The sequence below is a fragment of the Myripristis murdjan genome, chromosome 1, assembly GCF_902150065.1.
Source record: "Myripristis murdjan chromosome 1, fMyrMur1.1, whole genome shotgun sequence".
Taxonomy (NCBI): domain Eukaryota; kingdom Metazoa; phylum Chordata; class Actinopteri; order Holocentriformes; family Holocentridae; genus Myripristis; species Myripristis murdjan.
In genome coordinates, this window is record NC_043980.1 from 29,561,825 (window position 1) to 29,587,032 (window position 25,208).

General features: G+C 43.3%; 1 protein-coding gene across 1 annotated transcript in view; it reads left to right on the forward strand.

The window, feature by feature from the left end:
• Positions 1–25,208, forward strand: part of pkd1a (polycystic kidney disease 1a) — an 80,250-nt gene that overhangs the window by 19,620 nt on the left and 35,422 nt on the right. The window contains exons 2-19 of the mRNA XM_030062518.1: positions 1,540–1,611; positions 1,840–1,908; positions 3,362–3,433; positions 4,089–4,252; positions 5,155–5,405; positions 6,440–6,700; positions 6,803–6,971; positions 8,550–8,727; positions 12,510–12,721; positions 14,118–14,239; positions 14,349–14,499; positions 16,221–16,486; positions 17,267–17,653; positions 18,297–18,779; positions 18,889–19,020; positions 21,021–21,196; positions 22,248–22,378; positions 22,591–25,205. Of these exons, the coding sequence (XP_029918378.1) occupies positions 1,540–1,611; positions 1,840–1,908; positions 3,362–3,433; positions 4,089–4,252; positions 5,155–5,405; positions 6,440–6,700; positions 6,803–6,971; positions 8,550–8,727; positions 12,510–12,721; positions 14,118–14,239; positions 14,349–14,499; positions 16,221–16,486; positions 17,267–17,653; positions 18,297–18,779; positions 18,889–19,020; positions 21,021–21,196; positions 22,248–22,378; positions 22,591–25,205 (5,911 nt within the window). The remainder of the gene's footprint in view (positions 1–1,539; positions 1,612–1,839; positions 1,909–3,361; positions 3,434–4,088; positions 4,253–5,154; positions 5,406–6,439; positions 6,701–6,802; positions 6,972–8,549; positions 8,728–12,509; positions 12,722–14,117; positions 14,240–14,348; positions 14,500–16,220; positions 16,487–17,266; positions 17,654–18,296; positions 18,780–18,888; positions 19,021–21,020; positions 21,197–22,247; positions 22,379–22,590; positions 25,206–25,208) is intronic.

Consider the following 25,208-nt stretch of genomic DNA (forward strand, 5'->3'; position numbering starts at 1 on the left):
CACGTTATCAAATAACACATTCCATTTCAGTTTAATCAGTACTTGACCAAAATACTGTTGTATACCTTTGAACACTTCCCTTGTTCACCCTGGACCATACCATTAGCACTTCAAGTACATATCATATATCATACACCAGAAAGGTCATGTAATAACATATTTTTTTATTTACTTTTTTATATATATATTTTGTTATAGGACTAAATAAAGGGTTCAATTTCAAAAAATTGGAATTTTCTGCCAATTCTTTCATAGTTCAGGCTTTATAGGGTTAAGGGTTGTTCATCTTATGAGGAGCCTTGTTCCAACAATCGATTTCCTCAGAGCCTGGCTTGCTCTTTACAAACCCAATATTATCACTATTTTTGGCTACATGACTATATAGTAAAATCAAGATGAAATTAGGATTGACAGAGTTGTGTTCTGTGTAGCGCTGATGGGGCTTCCCGAGGAGCTGGAGTGGCCACTTATGTTGCTGCAAATCGTGTTTCTGAGTGTCGTTCCTAATGTAGAGCCAGTTAATTTTGAATGTCCTTTCATTAACATTTATGCTTCATTATAATAAAAAACTCTCAACGGCAATTTGTTTTGAGGTGTCCATATATATCTCACCACTGTCTCTAGTATGAATGGCTTAATTGGTTGCAGCCTCAATCCAGAGGGCAATTTCACTGGGTTTAATTCATCTGCATATGTGTTTATTTTAATTGTCCCTCCTATTTGAAACCGTTTTTGGTTTCATGAAGCTCTTCATATCCACTCAGACATATTTTCTTTGTGCCCAGAATTTTCAAAGAAGTCAGACGCATTTCATTCCAATACAAACTCCATCCGACTGGAATAATCTCCCTCTTTTTCTTAGATCTGTTACCCCTTTCCGCTGCTTCAGGATTTCTTTATTTTCTCATCTTAAGGCACCCTGTTTGTGCTTTTAATTTGTGTGTACCTACAAACTGTGTCAGCTGCTCTTTGTGCTGATGTAATTGATTCATTATCCAAGTCACAGTATCCAGTCCTGTACAACAGCAGAGAGCTGGGGGTGTGTGTGGGAGAGGTTGAACGAGCGATCTCTGTTTCTTCACTGTTTGTGTATTATGTAATAATGTTTTTGTTTGTGTGTGTTTTATATTTTTGTATTTGTTTTTATAGGACCCCCTTTAACATGAGATACTACATCTCAAGGGGCTATCCTTTCAATAAATTCCTCCTTCAGTGTGAGTCTAATATTTTGAATGATAGGATTTGAGTTTCTGAACAAAAAAGTTTTTTTTCTCACTCCTTTGCTGTTAATTTATTTGGTTTCATTGTGCTCATTCTTATACCTTTTTACAACAGCGACATTATGTTCCTGACCATGCACTTCTTATTTTAGTAGCTTTTCATTTTTTGTTTATACTTGGAATTGACATTTATTATGCTGTTGCACGTACGGTCAATAATTCTAGATTAGAGCATCAGTGTGCGTGTGTGTGTGTGTGTGTGTGTGTGTGTGTACTGTCTGGCTCCCACTTGCATTCTAAGTGTTGGTTTCATCTGCAGAGATCTGTCCAGGAACCACATCTCCTCCCTTGATACCAGCCTGCTAGAACGCCTCACCGGCCTCCGAGAGCTGTGAGTACACATGACTGTGTGTGTGTGTGTGTGTGTGTGTGTGTGTGTGTGTGTTTCCACATACACTGACATTTCTCTTGTTGTCTCTCATTGTCTATATACTGTATGTATCGGTGCATTAATTAAGTAGAGTTCAGTTGTGGGTGCTTTATTAACATGGTATAAAGGGGCCATACATTTTCAAAGCTGCAAGTGAGAAAGTAAATTCTCTGTGATTCTCAATCTCAGATATTTACGAGGGAACAGGATCAATGTTCTCCCCAGAGGAGTGTTCTGCTGTGGGCCGCTGTCCATACTGTGAGTACACCTTGAAATGATGTAAACCTGGCAAAATAAACTCAGGAGAGGAGTGGAGGAAACGGGAGAGGAGAGGAGAGGAGAGGCATAATGAGAAGGGGGAGGGAAAAAGCAGGAGGGAGAGCGGCTTCGTTTAGTCTGGATTAAAGTGGGCAGAAACCCCATGAGTAGATGAGCTGGACCAGAGAGAGAACACACAAAAACATATGTATACACACACACATGCACATATGCACACGTGTGCGCACACACAAACACACACACTCACACAAACCAATCAGAGCGCCATTAAACTCAATTACAGCTTACTCGCTCTAGGCTCCCACTGTTCCACTTCCATACCTCCCCCATCCTGTTCTCCATCTATCCATCTGTCTCCTCCTCCATCCATTACCTTATCCCTTCCACCCTGTGTGTGGGTGTTTGCGCACATGAGTGTGTTTGTGTGTGTGTGTGTGTGTGTGTGTGTGTGTGTGTGTGTGTGTGTGTGTGTGTGTGTGTGCATGTGTGTGTGTGTGTGATGAGAGAGGACTCTAGTGGTTTCCATCAGTTCCTTCCAAAACCACCACACAACGGGCCTATTATGTAGCCTACTGGATAGAAAACAGGGAGGGGGGGGCAGTATGAGCAGAGAAGGAAAAGAGAGAGAGTGGGAGAGAGGAGGAAAGGAGAAGGCCAGGGCTAGAAAAGGAGCAATAGGAGCATGGAAAGAAAGAAGGGGAGAAGAGAAAAAGGGAGAGGGTTTGAGGTAAAAACATTTGAAGTCAGTATGATGTTGTTGGCTTTGCAGCAGCGTTACCACCGGCTTAGGTGGTCGCCTCGTGAGTCAGTTAACTGTCTGAGACTGAGGTGAAATTTTCTTTAAAAAAAAAAAAAAAAAAACTTAAAAATCAAAACTTTGGCTTATGAATGCATTTTGCATTTTGTTAAGTGTTGACAAAAGTGAACTTTTGTATTGAAAATAATTTTGAAATGTTTTATGGATTTATACATTTCTGTCTATACATTTTGAAACAAATTTAATTTTTTGAATATTTTTATAGAATTTTTATATATTTTCTGCCCAAGAAATTCCATCTTCACTGGACCAGTGTTGTGCGCCGGCAGCACATTCAGGTTTCAGAGGGTTAATCACCCTCCATAGTTTGTGATTTAGTCAATGTTTGTAATGAACTGGTTTTCAGTATTTTTTTTATGTGTTCAATATGTTTGTTGATGGGAGTCAGTCCAGTCCATACAGTCTCCTCTTGGATAAAAACAAGATGTAAAGGTCGTTTTGCATGAATTTGCAGGGGAATAATAAATACACGAGAAGCAGTTGTGCATATGTCTTCATCAGGTATTGAGTTTGAGTTTCTTAAGGCAATGACAGAACTGCTTCTGATCTTTTAGAACAACTCGCCATTGTATTTTAACGTCAACATTGATATGATATTGTCTTTGTTTCCAACAGGGATTTGAGCAACAACCAGATCACTACCATAGAGGAAAGAATATGTGACAACTTATGCAATTTAACTGCAATGTAAGTAAGCTCAGTTCATTGCTGTAGAAATGTATTTTGTCCTTTTCTCTTTCTGCCTCGCCATCTCCGTTTCTCATTTTACATAAATATTAAATATAAGCTCCTGATTATCCATGTCTTTATGAATGAGGCATTTCCTTGCTGATTATACCCTGTTTATACACGCCCTCATGCTGAGAAGCACACACCCAACCGCACAACAAACACACACATCTGAACGATCAAGCGGGCTTAAATAAGCAAGCACATTTCCATTTACCTCGCCTACACACACTCTGTGTAAAACTCTATTTCAGAGAGGAGTGGGAGTCAGGAGTAGTAATTATTCTTCAGGAGGTCTTTTGAACTGAATCAAGTTTTCAGTCTGTACAGTCAAGTCTGTACTTGAGAGAGGCTAAATAGAGTAGTGCGTAGTCTCTGTTCCTTCTGTCCTTTTCACTCTCTTGCTCAAGTCCTTCATCCCTCTTTCGCCCTGTATTTCTTGCCCCCCTTTCACCCATTTCCAGGTCTGCACCCCCTTCTTTCCCCTTTATTTCTCTCATATCTGTTCTGTCCTTTCACCTCCTCGCCCAGTAGATACATTTTTGCTTGTGTGGCCTCAGTGGGAATCAAGACATCACCAGAGTTACCTCACTCCTCTCCCTCTGTCCTGCAGTGACCTGAGCGGGAACCCATATGAGTGTGACTGTAAGCTCTTCCGGCTGGTCAGCTGGCTCCAGGAGAAAGGGGTGCAGGTTCGACGCCCGGAGGCCATGCTATGCGACCACCCCCCCAACCTCCGCCTCCAGCCCCTGCTCAACATCAGCCTGCTCACCTGTGGTACGAAACACATATGCACAGACACTGAGACCTATTTCATTTAATTTCATCTGAGATCATTTATTTAATTCATATCAGTGTAAAATGCAAGGGAAATAAAACACAAAGCAACATATTTACATGCAGACACTCATTAGCCAAATATTTTAAAGGAGCAGGAAGAGGAAAACATTGTATTACCTGCTCTTATCTCAAAAACGAAATAAATACATAAACATGTTTTGCTGAACTGATAACTATCCTTTATGTCTTGTCCAGTTATTCTTTCTTTATATTTCTTTTCAAATCGGATAATATTACAATATTTCTGCTTATACCCTTGTGAATCCAAGATTTACAACACATACTGTAAGTGCATCTGTTTCACAGTAATACGGGCATATTAATTATTAAAGATGTGCGTCCCTCTGTGTTCCTGATCACCTAATCTCAGTATAAACAACATCTGTGCGTTTCCGGGAGGTAATTCATTTTCACCCTGAAACATAATTATCAAGGTTTTAAATTCAATTAAATATTTTTATTGGTAAATAACCTGCTGATGTGCTCTTTGGAGTCCACTTTATTTATAGTTCGTAATGCTCTTTTCTGCAATATAGAAATTTGTCTTATTAACATATGTGTTGAAAAACTCATCAACATATGCATAGTATCCTATCCTAGTAATTACAAACCAACTTAACCAAACCAAACTTAATACTTCTATGAGATACTGATTATCATAGTATTCACAGTAATTATTCAGAGTTACCAAAAGGTGCCAGTGACATTGCAACACTTTGCCTCAGTTCAGTTTTTTCAGGGTTTTTTTTTTTTCCCTTGGCATTCGTGTGAAGAAACTTCATTGGAATTGAGTCACAAACCTTTCCCCTTACTGTAATGTGGTGGATTTTGTGCATCAGGTCTGAACTATGCGGCCTGTCTTGAGGACAGCAGCAGTGGAGGAGGAGGGCGGAGCGAGCTGGTTATCTTCTCCTCCTCCACGCCGGGGAATTTCACGCGGGAGCAGTGTAACAGCGTATGTTTTGCCGCAATGCACCGCTACGGGGGCTTGGGGGCACGGCGAGAGTGTCTCTGCAGCACCAACTCCGAGCCCAACTACATCAGCGAATCACAGTGCTCTGCAGCCTGTACCAATCCCTTTGTGATGAAGGTACGCCAACACACCTTCATAATTCATAACAAACTTATAATTCAAAATTTATTAAAGGAACATCACAAAAAAACCCTAGTGCATTTATCCAGATAGTTTGTGTGTGATTTGGTGAGATTTCCAATCGGCTGTTGTCCTTCCTCACTCGTTTCACCCCAAATTCAGCGAGGCGAGCTCAAAACATTGAAAATGTACATGTGAGAAACTCAGCAGCCTCAGTTCTTCCCAGAAGCAATGACATAGATGCTCATCAAACTCCACAGCCCTCAAGAGCAGAGACTTTCATTGGCATCTGTTTTTTGCTGGAACACCGGCAAGCTGTATCTGTTGACCTCTAATCTGTTCTTGTTGGGGGTAGATTGATACAGTCTGCTGAAACTCTTTGCCTCTGAGGGCTCACATATAAATGTTTGACAGGTTCAGCTCCACAAAACAATGCCCATCTATCCTCATTATATTGGGATGAAAGGCGATGGGCAAGATTGTGGCAAACTGGAAACTTTACCAAATAATGCAGATACTGTGTGGATAAATTGACTGCTTTGGAGACAAATGTGAAAATATCTTCTTTTCTTTTTTTTTTTTTTTTTTTTGTATTTTGGGTGAACTGTTCCTTTAACTCAACACTTTTGTGCAGTCTTTTACCTTTTGTCAGATAGTCAAGAAGTTTACCATCCGCCATTTACACTAACCATATCTTTTAAATTTTTGGTAAAATAGCAGAGAGGTTAGTGCAGTTTCCTTTTCCCTCGTTTCCCTTTTTTCCCCAAACACATTCAGGATTTCCTCTAATCCTCCCGGTGACACCCAACAACTTCCTATTGTGGCTTGTGAATGACTTCCTTACATCCCTAGCTCCGGTTTCCTGGAGACTGCTGTTCAGACAAATTAACTGCTATCTGGTTGTTGTGACAGTGTGCAACACTTTTATTTTAAGACTACAAACCTTCCTCTTCCTCTTCCTCTTCCTCTTCCTCTCATGGCAGCATAATCAGTAACATTCATCCTCCCTCTGATCTCTTTGGCTGAAACAGGAGTGTGGGTGGACTCTGGCCCACGATGTCTTTGCGGTGGACTTCTCTGTGACGCTGCAGTCTCTCCCGCTGCTGAGTGTTCACGACCACATTCGGTTCTCTGCCGTCTCCTCTGTCACCCCGGTAACACTGTCCTGGGACTTTGGTGACCAGTCATCCCGGGTCAACAGCACGGAGACAGAGGTTACCACAGCAACGCACAAGTACGGCCTTCCAGGGCAGTATGCAGTCAGTGTGAAGGCCTGGGCTGGACACAAGGAGGTGAGAGAGAAAGGCGGGTTGCATTTGCATTTGGAAAATTATTTAAACTAGTAAGAATAATTATTCACACTGAACATCACTGATGCATGATTTTTTTTCCAGGCGTCTGAGCGCAGGAACGTGACGGTGACACTGCCTCCCAAACTGGAGCTGCACTGTCCAGCTCTGGCTGTAGCCAATCAGAGTCTAGCATTCAAACTCGTTAGCTGGGGCGCCGTGGGCGTGGCTGTAGACTGGACCATCACCAAGGACGGCATCCAGGCTGCCAAAGGTAAGGTGTACATACACAAACGCATGAACACACACATTCGCACAAACACACGCACACGTTTTAACTGTGCTTCCACACTGCAAACAGCACAATTGTCAGACCAGTTTGCAGGAGATCAGTGAGCTTGTTAACTGAGAGAAAAGGCCACGGCTGAGCTTTTCGCAGGCATCAGTCAACATCAAAGGAGACTTTCACAGTTTCTTGTTTGTTTAACTGACATGATCTTGTTTGTGAAGAATAGTCCCACCTGGCAAGTGCAAAATTGATTACACAGTTGATTACAGCCATTCAGAGATTCTCAGCTCTCTGCGTCTTCTAGCAGGAATAAATGTCTCAGAAAGCAATTCTTTAAGTGCCATTGATTATTGGGTTTGATGGTAAACTCTGAAGTAATTTTTTTTCCCCCATCTATTCTCCACAGATGCTATCCAATTGGTCCTTGCTAATTCATCAGAACTATATAATGTTATTTGAAAGGCAGTACAATAGCAGCACAAATGACATGACTGGCTTTTTTCCCCACCAAATCTTTGTAGCTGCGCCAGACGGCTGCATGCAGCAGAAAATTAGAGAAAAGAAAGTTTCTTGCACCACCCAGATCTGAACAGAGTCGAGTAGAACAGAGTAGAATAGAGCAGCCCATAGGCTAAGCTGCTTGCTGTAGTGTCATCCACTGTTTACCTGTGTCTCTTTCTCTCACATGCACTCGCACAGACTCAGCTTCCTCATGTCTCCCCAAGACCTCCAGCTTCATGCTTTCTTATTGTTATGCACATTAGGCAATTTCTTATGCACATTAGGCAATTTCTTGTAGAGATAATGTCCAATCTACAAAGAGCCAAGAGAAGTGTCAGAAGAAAGGGAGAGATACAATACGTGGGTGAGTGGGTGACGCTAACATGACGTGCTCAAGGACAAAGTGGGAAAATGAAAGACAAGATGTGTCACAGCAGAATGTGTCTCATTGTTTTGGCTGTATAGCGTACCGTGTGTGTGTGCGTGTGTGTGTGTGTGTATGTGTAGTTTAGTGGGTATTAGGCAAGGCCACACTCCACACAATGTTCTTACAGCACTTTCAACTTCCTTTTTTTCTATTTCTAAGACCTCATCACTGTTCAAAAGGACACTGAAAACTGAACAATGTGGATGGAGTTTGGATCTAAATTAAAGAAAATATTGTACATCTCCAACACTTTTAAACTCTACGGTCTTCTACTGAAAGAAGGACTTGTACAGTCTGCACATAAGAGCGTCTTGACGTTTTTAGTTACTAACAAGGACTTACATGTACGGAGTGAGATGGACTGTCCTTGCTTTTATTTAAGGTATATTTCTCTGAAACCTTTCATCTGAACATATGATGTGAAGACTGACATCATGAAACAGCTGAACATGAGTGTACATACAGGCTTTAAATGTCTTGTTAACATTGCAAGGCATTTTGCATAAAAGGTCATGCATTATGAGGTCTAACTGGGATTAAAATGGTCACATAATATGGTATCGTTCCAGTTTTGTGATCATGACTGTGACTTCAGTGATCAGAGAAATTAACTGCAGGTGTCTGTCCTCCACCAGCCTCCCCGTACTGTCCAACCAACGGGGTTTACCACCCCGAGTCCTCGCACTGCTTCCAGATCGTTCCAGGAGAGTTTAGCTGGGATGAGGCTCGACACCAGTGCTCCGACCGCGGTGGAGATCTGGCAGTGGTCAGGACCGACACACTGCGCAGCCTGCTGGCACATAATGTCACACAGTGAGTGGATTTGTGTCTGTATAAGCTCTGGAAATGGAGGATCTGTGTGTGTGCGTACGTGCGCGCGTGCGTGCGCGCGTGCGTGCATGCGTGGGTATTTGATTTTTTTGTAGCAAAATGTATTTCTGTCCATTTTCTTGCACTGCAGTAGAAGTCAATTCTCATCAAACAGAAGCACATTATTCAGAAATGTGTTGCATTTTCTGTGGGGGTTTTTTTTTGTGTGTGTGTTCCATTTTGTTGTCACACACTTACAAATATTTGACCAATATGTTTTTTAAGACTGTTACTGATGCTAATAGATGATACTTTGTGCTGATATTAAAGATCTGTTAATTTGAAAATTATTATGCAAGAGTAACAAAAAAAAAAACTCTTACCAGAGTAAATCTGTTGTCAATTTAATGTTTGAATAAACAAAACAGAGAGAGAGGAATGCAGCCTCTTTCACATTGGAAAGGGAAGACATGCACATGCCAGTGTCTGAAATGGAATAAATTAGCCCAATATATTGGTACACCAATAAAGCAATCTAACACTAAACATTACAATTACAGTTCATTTTTGGCAGACACTTTTATCCACAGCGACATACATATGAGATTTTTATACACCACAAGCAAAGATCAACTCAAGAGAGAACAACGACATCAAGTGCCATAAAGCTCTGGTCCAAAGGACAGAGGAGCTCAGAGAGGGAATATGTAGAGTGCATAAAGTGCATAGAGGAAGGAAGAAAGCATAGAGGCAGAATTTTTTTTTTATTCTATGGGGGATTACACAATCCATTAGGTGAGAAAGTGTTCCCTAAAGAGCTGGGTTTTTAGGCTTCTCTTAAAGATCGAGAGGGACTCAAAGGGAGTACGTTAGCTCGTTCCACCACCGAGGAAACACAGAAGAGACGAGTCTAGCTGGTGATTTAGGGCCTTGTTGTGCTGGCAGCACCAGGAGCAAAGTGGGCTGGTGGGAGCGTAAACCTGGAGGAAGGAGTCCAGGGAGGGAGGAGCAGGTTTGGTTGCTGCTTTGAAGGAAAGTGTCAGGGACTTGAATTTGATACAAGCAACAGCTGGCAGCCAGTGGAGGGATATGAACAGTGGAGTGACGTGTGCAGTTTTCATGCATCACACTGATTTTCTTCAAGTACACATACACACATTTTTTTTTTCAATTGTGTTTATTAATTACATTAATTAATTACAGATTAATTACACTGACATTTTGTGGACAAATACATACATACATACATAAAATTGAGTTTTTTTTTTTTAAGTTATTCAAGTTACTTAAGAATTCAAAATGGAAAAATTCATTGATGTGGTATGTCCAAACATAATGACAGTGACTGTAGGTATGCAAATATGAGGAGCTTAAAAGCTTAGATTCAGCGTGGTCGAGAAAGGGACGCCACTTTTATAATAATATAATCCACATACGCACACTATTGTTTTTATTTTGTGCTGTGGGCTTTCAGTATTTTTCCAGGTTACACAGAAGTTAATGCCTCAGCCACGGGAAAGTAAAGTTTCCTTCCTTGATGTCAGATTTATCAGCCGATAGACAAAGGCCATGCAGGCCCTCGCCAGGAGCAACAAACTCATTAGCACCGCAACCGAATGCCTGATGCCTGTTAAAGTGCGTCATTCTTACCATTTTACAGTCTGTTTACAGCAGAGAAGGCCAAGCAACAAGCTGGCTTGGCTAACATCGTGAACATCATGATGGATTAACACAAATTTCAAAACAGATGTTGAGATGTGGTTCACTGACAATGACAAAATACGAGGATTGGATCAGAATCTACGGGGAGAGCATGTGTACCTTCCTGTAGTAGTTTGTTGCACGTATCTCCTCCTGCCTGTATCAGCGTTTACATCTGTTTGGCAAAATGTGAAATCTGATGGTGTTTGTGTTTGCGTGCATGTGCATGTGCATGTGAGTGTGCACAGTGCAGTGTGTGTGCTTTTGAGGGCAATGAACTGTTACACTTACATACATGCAGACAAATCCTAGTGTTACGGTATCTTATTCACTTGTTTACTGCTCATGAACTGCATGTCATGAAGCTCACCACACTGATAAATTTCTGTTGTTTCAGTTTTACTCTGTTCTTGCCCTCTAGTAACCCCTCTGTCTTTATCTTTCTTATTTTTTATTTAAAAAAAAAAAAAAAAGCAAGAAAGAAAATTTGTTTTTTTGTTTGTTTGTTTTGTATTTCATATGTTTCATTTCCCTCCAGGCTGCATGTAGAGCAGAAACCATTGTTTTTTTATTTCTTTGATCTGTTTTTCTCCATAATATAGTTTGACGTGCTATTCTGATGTAAATAGACTGTGATGACATGCTTATAAACCTTTAGGACACAGTACATGCAGTGGTGCTCGCCCACACAAGTAAGAGCTACTCTATGCAGAGCTGATGTGCACTATATGGACATAATGTAAGCCTGACTGTGATATTTAAAAAAAAAAAAAAAAAAAAAAAAAAAGTTGTTGGCCTGGCGCTGGTGTGAGTGTTTGGTCTCTATTGAGAGGGTCGCAAAAAACACATCTGTAAAAGCACAGCTGCATTGTAACCTCAACACCCTGGGAGGAGAAGTCCATAGTTCATCGTCTCTGTGTGTGTGTGTGTGTGTGTGTGTGTGTGTGTGTGTGTGTGTGTGTGTGTGTGTGTGTGTTTGTGTGTGTTCTTTGTCTTCCTGATCCACACCTATCATTAAGTGGTGGGCTGCTCTTATAGACCGAAGTGAAAGTGAGAAAAAAAAGGAACAAGAGAACGCAACCCCTCAACATAAAACACACACACTAATGCGCACACACACAGACACACACACACACACACACACACACACAGAACCTGCTGCAAACACGGTTCACCCCCTCTCTCCTCTTCGTCTCGTGTCTGCCTCCACCCCCTCACTCTTACATAAGGACACCCTTTTTTTATCGTGTTTTGTTTTTTTGGCACAAATTGACCTCGTGTCTTTTTTTTTTTTTTTTTTTGCCCCTCTCCACTATTTTAGAAGTAGTTTTCACAGATGTGGACACTCAGCTTGAAAATAACAAGAAACTCCAGGGAGACGTCTCTTTTTGATGAGTGAATTCAAGACAAGTTTGAAAACGAGTAAAACAGCATCACACGAGATGTCTGAAACGTTTGATGTTTGCCGGTCTTGCTTCTTGCTCACTCTCAATCTGTCTTAAGATCTTCTTTAAAATTGAGTCACACTGGGATTTTTTGTTCCCTCTGGAGGGAAGGTGGTTTTGATCACTGCTGTGTGTGAAGCAGAGAAAAACGCAGGCGAGGATAAAGATGCAGCCCATTAGAAGGGGGACTCGTGGCATGAAATCCAATTTATCTGTCACAAGAAGAACACGGATGTATTTAATAACTGATGTCTTGTCTATAACAACCCACCGGGTCTCCGTCAGAGCCCATTTTAATCCTCTCAGTTCCCTGCAATCATTGACCATTAAAGCCTCTGGTCATGATGTGAAGGTTAATGTGGCTTATTTAGACCTTTTTGGGTAATGGCACATTTTATTCCCAGCCTGCTAGCATCACGACACACACACACTCTCCCCGTGAAATGTGTTTTATAACCCTTGACCTGCATATACGCTGTTTCATAATTACATGTGGGATATTTCTTCGATATATTCAGTAATGTGGGTCCAAGTGTGTCTAGCTGTGGGGATAATTTTCTCGCTGTCAGTGGTCACTGCAGCTGAACGTTGAGGCCGCGCCGTGTTAATCTGTGTGTTACGTGTCCGTTTACCCTCCAGGGAGCGAGGCGCCTGGCTGGGCCTGAGCAACGTGAACTCCTCTGGCGTGCTGCGCTGGGTGAACGGGTCAGAGGCGTGGGAGGGCGAGGGAGGCGTGGCCGTCCGCTCCCCTCTGTCCGGCAATGTGTGTGTGTCCCTCGACCAAGGTGCCCAAACCAGCTCACACCTGTGCACCGCCAAGCGGGCCTACATCTGCGAGTACAGCCCACAAGGTAAGCTCTAAAGCAGCAATAAAAATACATGCTGCAGATTTTCATCTTGTGTATTCAGTATTAACTTCATTCAAATCAAGTCGTGGCACAAACAAGCCCTCAGAAAGAACAACAGCAAACAGATTGCATTCTTTGTTGCCAGATGTCTGTGCAAATTGCAGACTTGGGCTTCAAGACTAATCCACCTAGGCTGGCACCCTTGTTCTTTGAAATGGCTTTATAAATTTATGGCACTTAATTATAATTATAAACAAGCACCAATTACAAGTGCCGCTTCAGCGTGAACACTAATTGCTCCCTCTGTAATAGGGTTAGAGATTATGACAGAAAGCAAGGGAAGCTACTGAGTGATAAATGTAACGGCTCTGTTTGTCAAATGGCACATGCATAAATGTAAGTATTCTATTACTGTAAATCTTTTATATTTTTTGTGTTTGTCTGGGATTATGGCCTGTCCACAACATTACGTAAAACATCAAAGAGCAAGAAAGCTTGGCAAATCTTTTGAAATAAGCAAACTTTATAAAGTCTTAACAGAAAACAATCAGTGTAATACCACTGCATTTCTAAGACACAGCTAGATAGCAGATGAGCCACCAGGGCACCCCTTAGATTAGTTTAGATTAGATTAGATTGGATTACACATGTTCAATCTAATGAGATTTGATTTGATTTGATTTGATTTGATTTGATTTGATTTGATTTGATTTGATTTGATTATTAGATGCTCAGATTATTTTCCATCAAACCAGTCCAGTCTGATTAGATTAGATTGTGTTAGATTAGATTAGACCTGTTTGAATTAGATGAGACCAGATGATCAGAAGATTGGAGTAGATTACATCAGATCAGTTCAGTCTCATTAGGTGACGTTAGATTAGTTCTATTCAGACATCGGCTGTGTTCACCTCTCCCTCTTCAAAAAGTAGAAGAGCATCAGTCTTCAGAAGTGTTTTGGAACTGAGGCCAACAAACTTTGTCTCCAAATGAACTGACACTCAGTGTCATCGGGCCGCAGGGGTCGTTCTCAGCTATAATGGCATTGTTGAAGTTAGTGTTATGAGGCCGTAACACTTTCTCTGACTGTCTGACTTACTTTATTTGGTCCATCTGTGCAGCCATCTTGGGAAAATTGTTCTTTTCTTTACTAGATTTAATGTTGGATTTGTCTGGTCTGTGTCTGTCTTCAGGGCTTTGTTCCCTCCCTCCCTCCCTATTTCATTCCATTTTCGATAAGTGCTGTTGTGAACGGACCAATTTGTTACTCAGGGGGATTGTTGTTATCTTGTAAAAGTAACACACTCCATCATTACTTGCGCCTCCTTTGATAAAGCTATCTAAACTACCTTCTCGACTCTTCTAAACTTCCTCAATCATCTGCCTCCACTCTCTCCAGTGCGTGTGCCCGACGCCGGGGTCTACATGGTGGGCCTGGCTGTGTTTCCCTCACACAGCTCTGTTTACAGCCCACCCTCCGCCACACTGTCTGCCCCACAGCCGGCCAGCAGTGGCATAGAGGTGAGTAAGAAGCTCAACTTTGACATTTTTTCATCTGTCTGTCATTTTACCTCAAACCCTCCACCATTTAACTCTCTCTTTTGTGCTTTATTTTGTACTCTTGACTCAGGTGCTGTTGTTCCCAGCGCTGAGCTTTGTCCAGGCAGGTCGCCTGTCCTCCCTCGAGTTTGTCACTCAGGAGCTCAGTTCACAAATCCATGTCCGATTCCAGACCTACAGACCACACTGTCACTATCCCGGCAAGCACCTGCTGCTACCCGGTGGGTCCCTCCCTCCATCTCTCTCTCTCCCCCTCTCTCTTTCTCTTTCACACACTCACACACACATATATACAGTGGTCCCTCGTTTATCGCGGGGGTTACGTTCTAAAAATAACCCGCAATAGGCGAAATCCGCAAAGTAGTCAGCTTATTTTTTACAATTATTATAGATGTTTTAAGGCTGTAAAACCCCTCACTACACACTTTATACACTTTTCTCAGACAGGCATTAACATTTTCTCACTTTTCTCTCTTGTTTAAACACTCTCAAAGTTCAAACCTTCGTAGAAAAATAGAATGAACGCGTTCTGTACTGTACAGGAGACACGGCACGGAGGAGATTGATTGACAATGGTCTACAGTCCCTTAGCCAATCAGGACGCAGAACACAATGCACTGTTAAAAAAAAAAAAAAAAAAAAAAACATGCAAAATTGCACTAAAAAAAATCCGCGAAACTGCGAGGCCGCGAAAGGTGAACCGCGTTATAGCGAGGGACAACTGTACACACAGATGGGTTCTTCTGCCTCTGATCTTAAATTACCTTGGCCGGTGCTCACACTGACACAAACACCGTTTACACATACAGACATGGGTGTAAACATATTGATTATGAGCAGGTGTGAAGAAGACACGAACACCACATGAACCCACATCTCCACACACACACACACGCACACACACACACACACAAAGACCAGCCTTCACTGGCGCTGTGAAGGAGGTGAGAGGGAGAGAAAAGTTTCACCGGTGAGAGAAACCAGGGTAAAACAGTAGGGGAAGAAAAACGCCAGAGCAAACAAGGTCACTTCCCGTCTTCCCCTCAAAAGCCAGACACACCAGAGACAGACGAGCGGGCAGTACTTAGATGACACACATATCTGTAATGCTCAGCGGCACAAAGCGAAGTGGGTTGATTTTCTTTTTGTGTTGTTGTTTCTACTTCTCTGAAGAGATCTTGCAGCAAAAATTTGAGAGAGAAGAAACATAAGAAAGATGAGAGAAAGGAAACACCGTGGAGAGAGGGACAGCCTGGGAAAAACACAAATTTGTCAAGGAGTTGATTCAGAATTTCTGAATGCAGATGTGGAGCAGGAGAAGAGGGGCCGACAAGAGAGAGACAAAGATCCAGTGGTTTGTTAATAGAAACTGGATCGTTTTAATGTATACTGACATTAGCAATTATTCAGTGAGCAAATCCATCTTACTTTTTTGGGAGATCGACCCTGTGCGCCAACTTGTTCCCCAATAAATAAACACTTTTTGGCTTTTCTCCAAAATATTTGCCTCTTCAATTTCAGGCCTTTGAATAAATAATTAATCACTCTCACCCACCAGTTCTCTCTGTCTCTCCCCTAATCCCTGGCATTTTATTCCATTTTGCTCATTAAATGAAAATGCAAATCCACACATTCAGGGAAATTAGCTCCAGATACTGATGGCTTTGTTGGCCTTGTATTTTTGAACTTGTACTTTGAAGTTTGTTACTATAGCCTTTTCTGAATTAATGTGATTAATTGGAGAAGGTTTTGTCGAGGTAACTTCTGACATAATGCAGATTCTCATGGGTTCAGTGGCACTGGTTCAGTTCAACATTTGCTACATAAAAGGAGGACTTAATGAATTGGAATATATGAATGGTTTGAATCTGTTCGTGTGGGTCAACCATGTGCACAACCTTGGTTATACATACTTTATGTCCCTCCTCCATCTGTCTCTCAGGTTGTGGAGGTGCGGTGTGCGCTCCAGTGGCTGTGTGTGTACCCAGTGACACCAGGGCCCATTCACCCCCATCCTCCTGTCCCCCACTGCAGCAGTGGTGCCCTTTCCAGGGCCGCTGCCTTGCGCTCTCCAGCCCCTGCCAGCCCTCCTCCTGTCCTAACTGCACCCAGACACACCGCTTGCCCTCTGATGTGCAGAGGCCCAGATACACCCTACTGGATGAGGTGACATTCACCCTACCTGCAGGGCCAGCTGCACACATACTGGTGAGATAATACACCAGGCACTCAAAATGTATTTTGAAACAGACAGTTTTTAGTATTCTGACTCTTTTGCTGTTTTGATGTGAAAAAAACGCTGAACAAAGAGGTGTAGACTGCCAGTTCTGATTTGACTTGCAGCCAGATTGGATGAGCATCTGAGGAACTACAAACAATTTTTGTACAGTTTTGGGCCTTCATTTTGCTGCAGCAAAAGTAGATAGATTAAGATTAAAATCATTAATTTTCTTAAGTAGGACAATTTTGCAATGACTTCCAGACATCTGTGTCTGGTTTTAATTCAATCTGAAGAGGATAAATGCAAGGTTGGATGAATTAGTATATAAATCAAATCTGACAAACCAGCTTCAAATCATCTTGTACTTGCCATGGAGTCTTAGGACAGACAACCTCTAGCAATCTTTCTAAAGTCAATTAAACCTGTCATGAAGTTCTGTTTGGATAAATAACCTAGACCCTTATTTATTTATTTATACATACAGCCAATAATCTGCTCTATGCTGCCTCAGAGTCAGATGTAGACTCAAAATGTAAACAGAGAGATGCTGCAAACTGAACGCAGCAAAAGGCTGCAAAGACACAACAGGATATAGAGTCAGGTGATGCTAATACGATGTGGACGTCAGATCATTTCAGTGCCAAATAAGTTGATACATGGTATTATACGGAGTATTTACCATATTTTTTTACACTGCAAACTGAAAAAATGAGAAATCTAGGACAGAGTTTTCCTGTAAACAACCTTGTTGTCTGTCTCCCTCTCAGGTGCGAGAGCGGTTGGAGGACCTGCTGGTTTCCCCTGGTGATATCATCGCCCTGCAGCACGACGCTGGCCCCGCCTCCCTCCTCCGCTGCCACACATCCCCACACTCCCTGTGGCGACAGCCTGTTTTCGCTTTAAACCAATCAGAGTGGTTCTGGGCTAGCAACGCCAGCCAGTCAACCGATGGCTCGGCTGACCTCGACACTGATGCTGCCCCTCTCCCTGACCCAGAGCTTGACATAGAAGCACTGATAAAGGATGACGAGGGAGGCTGGCTGGAGGACGTGGTCTGTCCTGTCAGGGTGCTCTATGTGGGACAAAGCGAGACGCAGATCCAGGGAGGCCAGCTGTCTGCTGGTCTGCCCCAGCCGGGACTTTACAACCTACTGGTCAGGCTCTCAGCTAACTCTGGGTGCTATTTCACATCCCAGCAAACATGTAACACAGCCAAACTCTGCTTTAAACACAATGTGGGAAACTATAATGTGCAAAGCAAAACAAAAAAAATGCTATCTGTAGTTCTGTACATATCAAGTACTAACACTTTGGATGCTGCTTGAGGAAAAGTACCAAGCTTGAAATGCATTGCAATTTAGTAGCTGCCCTACCAAGCTTATTTTTGTGTCTCATACTTACTTTGAAGTGCTTGTTTCTTCTACCACTGATGATAACAAAGTATTTTTTGCTTTGGTGAATTATATGGTGTCTCACCTGTTGTATTTCAAACTTATTTCATAAGTTTTCATGAATGAGCTTAATGCGACCTGTGCAGTCCCTCTAATTCTTGAATTGAAATGCATGGGTTATGTACATTCGTTTAGCTTTGGATGTCACCTCAGATTTAATAGTGTTACTGTTTTCAGGTTTTACTAGTTTGCAAAATTGATGCTGGCCATCAGTTAAATATCAGTGATATCTATTCAATGTAAAATGTTTGCTGGGATAAATCATATTGTATCTGTACTTCTTTTTAACCTGTATGTCGATGAAAGAAGATAGTTGTGCACTAATATAAAACTTTATTTACTGCAGGTGACTTCTGTTGAACCATCTTACCGAACCTCAGCATCATGCCTGTTGCGGGTGGTGCCACCTCTGGGCTTAACGGTCCTCCACCCCCTTTCCAAGAATGGAACCATCTACCTACAGCCGAATGACACCCGGCTGCTGCTCCGTGTCCAGTCTCGCTACACGACAGAGCTATCTCGCCGTGGCAGTAACCACAGCGTGATCTTCCAGCCCTCCTGCCCTCCAGAGTTCTCCTCCTACCCAGGGCGCTGTCAGCCTGGGTCAAGTGCCGGCTCAGGGGTGGAGGCTGCTGAGCCCAGCCTGTTTGCTGTGCTGGATCTCAGGCTGGGGGTGGAGGAGCAGAGTGGTCCAGTGCAGGTGGAGCTGGAGGCCCACAGCGAAGTGACAGAGGCCAGCCTGACTGTGGTTGTCTGCCTGGAAGAGCCACTCAGAGGATTGGTGGTGCAGCCACACCCGACACACAGAGTGCTGATGGAGTCAGTCGTGGTGAGTGTGTTTGTAGCTGTGTGCATGTGTGCTGTGCACTTTACTGGTATGGGGTGGTTGTATTAATGAGAGAATGTGTTTGATATATGTACTGCATATGTACTTTCAGAGCTACACGGCATCAGTGCGCGAAGGCTCCAATCCTACATTTAAGTGGACGGTGGATGACAAGCCTTATTTCACCTATTACAACACTGTCCTCAATGTTATCTACCAGAACGCTGCCGTCTACAAGCTCACAGTGAGTCTCACTCTTGAAGTCCCACTCTGGTTAGACTGGTCAAATTCTCTCTTCAAATTTTATGTAACTGTCTTGTTTCCAACTTATCACCCTGCCCAGCTGCTTAAATGGCATACACATAAGGTGACAGGTCATTGTTATGCAAATTACACACAAGTTATTTGGAATTTGATGTTTTTGTCATACTGTGCCACAAATTTGCATGCTAGGATTTTTGACAGTCCTGACGGTTCATACACTGTTGGTATGACACAGAGAGAAAATGAGTATCAGGCAAACGCAAATACAAAACTCTAACAGGAAATTAAAGTCGTATTGATGCTATTTTGGTCAGCAGTGACATGGAAATTAGATTAGATTAGATTAGATTAGATTAGATTAGATTAGATCTTTATGTCATTGTGCTCAGAACAATGAAAATCTGTTTCGCAGCTCTTCTGCAAGTTAAAGCAAAGACAAACAATATGTCAAAGACAAAGTAACATAAATAGTACAAAGGTGGTTAAGTAGCAGCGTATAGGGTGGTATGTGTAATACTGCAACATGTGCAATATGACAGTAAAGTGTGTAGTGCATAATATTATTATATTTATGTGGGTGGCTGGACGGGTCAGGGGGCATTATTGCTCACAGCAGTCAGTCTTTTTCACTCTTTGGCAGTGGGGGCTAAACAGAGGTTACAGCTCTTAGAAAGAAGCTGTTTTTAGTCTGTTTGTGCTGCTTGTTTGTGCTTGATTGTCGTATGTATGTTCTTCTAGAGGGGAGGAGGGCAAACAGACACTATCCAGGGTGGCATGAGTCTTTTATGATGCAGCTGGCTTTCTTTTGTAGTCAGCCAGTGTAAATGTCCTTTAGAGGTGCTGGCGTAATGTCAGTGGCTCGCTGAGCTGCCTTCACCACCGGTTGCAGATCCCTTCGGTCTTCCACAGTACAGCTGCTATACCACACTGTGCAGCAGTGGCTCAGGAGGCTTTTGATTTTGGCACAGTAAAAGCCACTGTGGGAGTTGGGACTGTTTTTACCTTCCTAAGTATAGTCTCTGCTGGGCCTTCTTCACCTGGTGAAAGATGCTTATAGACCACATGAGGTCTGCCATGATGTAGACTCCCAGGAATTTGAAGATCTCCACCCTCTCTGCTTCCTCCCCTTTTTCGCGGAGGCCGGCGTGCTCAATTCGCCTTGATCTTCTGAAGGCTGTTACCATCTCCTTAGTTTTTGTGGTGTTGAGGTCCAGGTTGTTATGGGAACACCACTCAGCCAGGTTTCGAACCTCTTCCCTGTCGGCCGTTGTTTGTTATCAGTCCTGCTATGGTGGTGTCATCTGCTTTGGCGATGGTGTTTGAGGGATGAGTGGGGGAGCAGTAATGTGCAAAAGGGAGTAAAGGAGGGGCCCGAGGACACACCCTTGCAGTGCTCCTATGTTCAGGACCAGAGTGACCTGTGATTCTAACATTTTGGGATCTTTTGATTAGACAGCGTGTATTGTCTAAGCCTAGGTCACAAAGTTTTTGGACCAGTTTGTGGAGGATCATTGTGTTTAATGCTAAGCTAAAATCAACAAACAGCATCCTTACATATGTGTTCTGCTGCTCTAGATGTGTAAGGGCTGTGTGATGAGCTGTTACGACTGCATCATCTGTTGATCTATTGGTCCAATATGCAAACTGATGAAAACAATAAAACTGCACACAGAACATGAAAAGTGCCTGGTTGCTGTGTGCAACCAAGGCAGAATAGTTGGCTTTTAAGTTGTGAAACTAATATGCATGTGATTGTAGAAAATGTATTATTCAGAAAAGGTGTCACAATCCTAAAAATGAACAAGGTCTGACTTAATGGTGAGATTGAGCAATATAACATCATGATTCATGAACTTTTAAGCAGTCAGTCTGATTTTAATGGAGAGCATGCTTGCTGATATTTTGGAAATGTTACTCCTAATACTGTCAGGTCATGGTTACTGTTTTGACCAGTAAGTGTCTGTTTTTCGTCTCCCCCAGGTGACAGCTATGAACCACGTCAGTAACCTAACAGAGCATTTCAACGTAACAGTGGACAGGCTGCAGCCCATGGCCAACCTCACAGTAACAGGTGTGCCCGATGTGGTCACTCAGAGTTCGGCTCAGACCCTCACTGCATCAGTGCTCCTCGACATGTCTGTCGCTGCCACCTTCAGGTATGAATGATGATAGTCAGAAATATGTTATATCAGGATAAACCCGTTGAGATGCATCATGTCGTTCTCCAGTGGGTGCCAAACAAACACTCACAAAACAAATGGAAAACATAACAACACAAGACACAATAATTACTAAACAAACCAGAAAAAAGAAAAGTAACAACCTTAGACTATACACAATCAAAGAAAAATAATCAATCTTGAACCCAGACCGGGTTCAAAACCGGGTACGTGCTCTACCAGGTGAGATAGATAGATAGATGGATGTACTGATATGTGAATGTATTAGCATAGGCGAAAAGGTGGTTTGCTGTGGGGAGGTGGTGAGTATTAAAAAACCTGGTCTTTCCATAAGTAAGTAGGACAACTGTTTTTGTAATTGTAATTTTCTGTCTTCCACAGTCAACATAGAGTACAGCTGTTTGTGTTTGAATGCTCTTTCCCTCGCACACCCACCCTCTCTCCCTCTCTCTCTCTCTCTCCCTCACTCTCCCTGTTGCTCTGTTTTCATCTTTCTTTCTGTACTCTATAATAGCACTGCAGCAATCAAATGCAGAGCTTTGGATTTATAACCGTGTGGTTAGAGCAGATTGCTGACAGGAATTTTCCCTTCTGCTCTGCTGTTTCCTCTCTCTTTTTTCTTTTTCTTTCACTCTGCCTCTTTCTCACTCTATTCTCTCCCTCTTTCACAGTCCCACCCGCCAACTCTTGCTCCCCTTTTCACTAAGTTTCCCTCTGCTCTCACAATTCTTGGTCCAGTGAGGCTTCCCGAGTTTTCAGTTTCCATTTCTCCCTCTCCAAACTCTTTATTGCCTCGTCAAGCAAGATTTCCACTTTCCAGTGAGTGATTGTATGTTTATTTATGTGTGTGTGTGTGTGTGTGTGTGTGTGTGTGTGTGTGTGTGTGTGTGTGTGTGTGTGTGTGTGTGTGTGTGTGTGTGTGTGTGTATGGAAATGTTTGCTGGTAATCGATGCATCCATTCCTCCAAACTCAGTTTGTGTTAAGGTACTCATTTAATGGTTTTTCTCTGTATTCTGTATGCTGCAGATGGTCTTTTGGTGATGGGGGTTATAAGGAATTTGAATATAAGCCTCCCTACAACCCCTCCCTCCTCTGCCCAAACTCCCCCAATCAGGTGGTCCTAACCAACAACGTCACCTATATCTACCCTCAGCCAGGTAACGTAATCCCGCATCTCCCTTCTGATACATTGTCAGCGAACGGTCCTACCAACAACCATGAATAATGGAATAGTACCCCCTTCTGTCTGACCTCAGAACCATTTATGTAAGTTTAGAAGATTATAGGCTTGAGGTAGTTACTGACATTATTTCTCCTCCTTCTCCTCTTCACTGCCTACTTCCTCCCTCTTTCTCTCTTTCCTCCACAGGAGTGTACACAGTGTTGGTGTCAGTGTCTAACCGGTATGAGAACATCAGTCAACGCATTGCCATGCATGTGTACAGCATCCTCAATCATGTCGACATAGAGACAGAGCCACGACTTCTTCTAGCCAACAAGTCAGCAGCTTTTGAGGCTCACGCTTGGCCCTCTGCCTATGGCATCCACTACACCTGGCACTTTGGAGATGGTTCTGCCCCGTTGCAGGGCCGCGAGAGGCGAGTGCCACACACCTACGCACAGAGTGGACCCTTCAATGTCTGTGTATCAGTGAACAATACTATCAGTTCAACACAAGCTTGTGCTGACATGTTTGTATATGAGGAGATTGAAGAGCTGACTGCGGAAAGCTCCTCTCCTACGGAGCTCCACAGCCCCACTACAGTGAGGGCACACCTTGCTTCAGGTAACAACATCACGTGGACATTCTCCATGGGTGATGGGAGCAATTTCACCACAGCTGAGCCCCAAGTGTCACACACCTACAGCAAAGATGGCAACTATACGGTGAATGTGACTGCCAGCAACGCTGTGAGCTCTGGCTGGACAATCCTACCTGTCCAAGTGTATGTCTTCCAGGTTGTAACAGTGGAACCATCCAGTTGTGTCCAAGAACACATTCCTGTATCCTTTCAGGCCTGGGTGTCTGGTAATGCATCAGCTCACCTTTATGAATGGAGCTTCGGGGATGGGAGCCCCAATGAGACACACCATGGCACTCCTGGGGTTACACACACCTACTTGACCAGTGGGAACTACCATCTCTCTTTGCTTCTTTCCAGTGGTGTCAACAAGGCATCCAAAGCCAACTTCTCTCACTTAGTGTGTGTGCAGCCATCTGTGACCAATGTCAGCCTTATCCTTGAAAAGACATACTTCTGTGTGGGGGAGGAGATACAGTTCCAGGCCAGAGCTGAGCCACCATTTAATTATAGCTATCTGTGGGACATGAAAGAACACTCTACACTGATGCATGGTTCTGGGAATATAGTGACTACCTATAAAAACCCAGGTCAGTATGTTGTGACCGTCACTGTCTTCAATAATATCTCCGCCACTAATGCCAGTGTCCTCATTGAAATTCAAATGCCAGTGGGTCCAATTGTAATCCAGCATAATGGTACAAGGTTCAGTAACCTGAGTCTTCGGGAACCATACCTTTTCACCACCTCTTCCTTGGCCTCACATGTCAATTACACCTGGAACTTTGGAGATGGGAACATACTTTCTGGCCAAAATATCATCCATGCCTACAACATCTCAGGAAATTACAACATCACACTTACAGCAGCTAACACAGTAAGCCAGAACCACACTGTTTTAGCCATAGCTGTGCTTGCACCAATCCGTGGGTTAACAGTCAACGCAAGCCTGGTGAACGTCCCCCTCAATGCCTCAGTCCACTTTGAGGCCCAGATGGAGGAGGGGGATGGAGTCCGGTTCTCCTGGATCCTGTGTGACCGATGCACCGCAATCCCAGGGACTGAGGTGCATCGGTACACATTCCGCTCTGTAGGAACCTTCAACATCATTGTGACAGCAGAGAACGATGTTGGAACTGCACAAGCAAGTATCTTCCTATTTGTACAACGGGAACTGGAGGGGCTCCAGATTTTGGCAGGGGAGGAGACAGAGGGAGGAGGTGGAAGCATTAGCTACTTTGCTACAAATCGCATTCTCCACCTCCAGGCAGCACTGAGAGAAGGAACCAATATGTCCTTTACTTGGAACCTTACGAGAAAACTAGACCCCCCCAGCTCAAATTTCAACCTAAGTGGGAAGACTGTGGATGTCAATTTCTCCATGCCAGGTCCATGTGACATCTCTCTCCGGGCAGCCAACCTCCTTGGCCAGCTGTCTGTGAACAGAACGATCCAGTTCCTAGACCCAGTTGGAGGGGTATATCTTCAGATCAGTGACAACCCAGTTGCAGTCAATGCCTCAGTTAACCTGACAGTGATAACAGCAGGAGGCTCAGACCTGCGGTACCGCTGGTCTGTGGATGAGACTAGTCTGCAGTGGAATGAGCCCTGGTTGAAGCACACCTTCACCAGTCCTGGCCAGAAGCTGGTCAGCGTAGAGGTCTCCAATGAGGTCAGCTCAGAGGTTGTGTCACAGATCGTCAGAGTCCAGGAGGTAATTTCTGGGTTGAGGTTCACAGCTACCAATGTGACTGAGCAGAATTATGTAGCAACAGGTGTCAATGTAACGCTTCAGGGGGATGTCGTGACAGGAACTAATGTGACGTGGATGTGGCTGTTGGGAGGAAGAACAGAAATAGGAAGGAGAACTTCCTTGATTTTCTTTGAGCCAAAGACAACCATCATTAGTCTGAATGCTACCAATGATGTAAGTGGGGAAGTGGTTTCCAGAGAGTTTGTTGTTCAGGAAAAGATCCAGGGATTGGAGTTGAAAGCCAGTAAAAATATTGTAGCAGTCGGTGAGAGGGTGGAGTTCACCATTTCCATAGCAGCGGGTTCAGATATTAGTCTGATCCTTACCATCAGCGGAGATGCCACGGTCATCCCTAAAGTCAACCAAACCTACGTCCACCAGTTCAGCAGGGTGGATACCTACATGGTGAACCTCACGGCTCACAACCAGGTA